Below are 565 nucleotides of genomic sequence, written 5' to 3' on the forward strand. Positions count from 1 at the left end.
TGCCACAAAGCATGTATTAGTCCAGCAGTTACGCACAGTATCTCTAATTCTCAAAATACTGTCAGAAATGATCGAACAAATGAACAGAGAACAGGTAAGGGCAAAAAAAGTACCTGCAGGTGTAGGAGGAGGAGCCAACCTATTTGTCTTGTCTTCCTGGCTGTGTGGAAAACTGGGTTTTCTACTACAATAATTTTTCTGTTTCTTCCCTTTCCACAGGCGTCTGATCACAGACTCCAAGGTTAAATTAAAGTACCAGCATTTAATAACCAATAGTTTTGTAGAGGTGAGTTGTTATTTGAAGTTTGCGATGGCTTCCAGGCTGTGTTTGTCTCGAGTACGCCCCAAACCAGGGAAGTGAGGCTGGGTTATAACTGCGGAGCAGGGTTTTTTTTCATAGTCTCCCAGCAAATGTGACTACAAGTTAGAGGCTTTCACAGGGGTTATTTTATAGCCCTTTCAGCTACAGCTATAGCTGTCGGAAGATACTGAAGTATGCAGTACAGAAGGTCTAGAGGTAGAGCAAGCAGCTGTAGGTAGAGAATGCAAGAGCCGTTCAATACAT

General features: G+C 42.8%; 1 protein-coding gene across 1 annotated transcript in view; it reads left to right on the forward strand.

Annotated features, from left to right (window-relative positions):
* Positions 1–565, forward strand: part of ARIH1 (ariadne RBR E3 ubiquitin protein ligase 1) — a 27,717-nt gene that overhangs the window by 12,279 nt on the left and 14,873 nt on the right. Inside the window, exon 5 of the mRNA XM_010137663.1 lies at positions 220–286. Within this exon, the coding sequence (XP_010135965.1) occupies positions 220–286 (67 nt within the window). The remainder of the gene's footprint in view (positions 1–219; positions 287–565) is intronic.

This window comes from Buceros rhinoceros, unplaced genomic scaffold (assembly GCF_000710305.1).
Source record: "Buceros rhinoceros silvestris isolate BGI_N320 unplaced genomic scaffold, ASM71030v1 scaffold20176, whole genome shotgun sequence".
Taxonomy (NCBI): Eukaryota; Metazoa; Chordata; class Aves; order Bucerotiformes; family Bucerotidae; genus Buceros; species Buceros rhinoceros.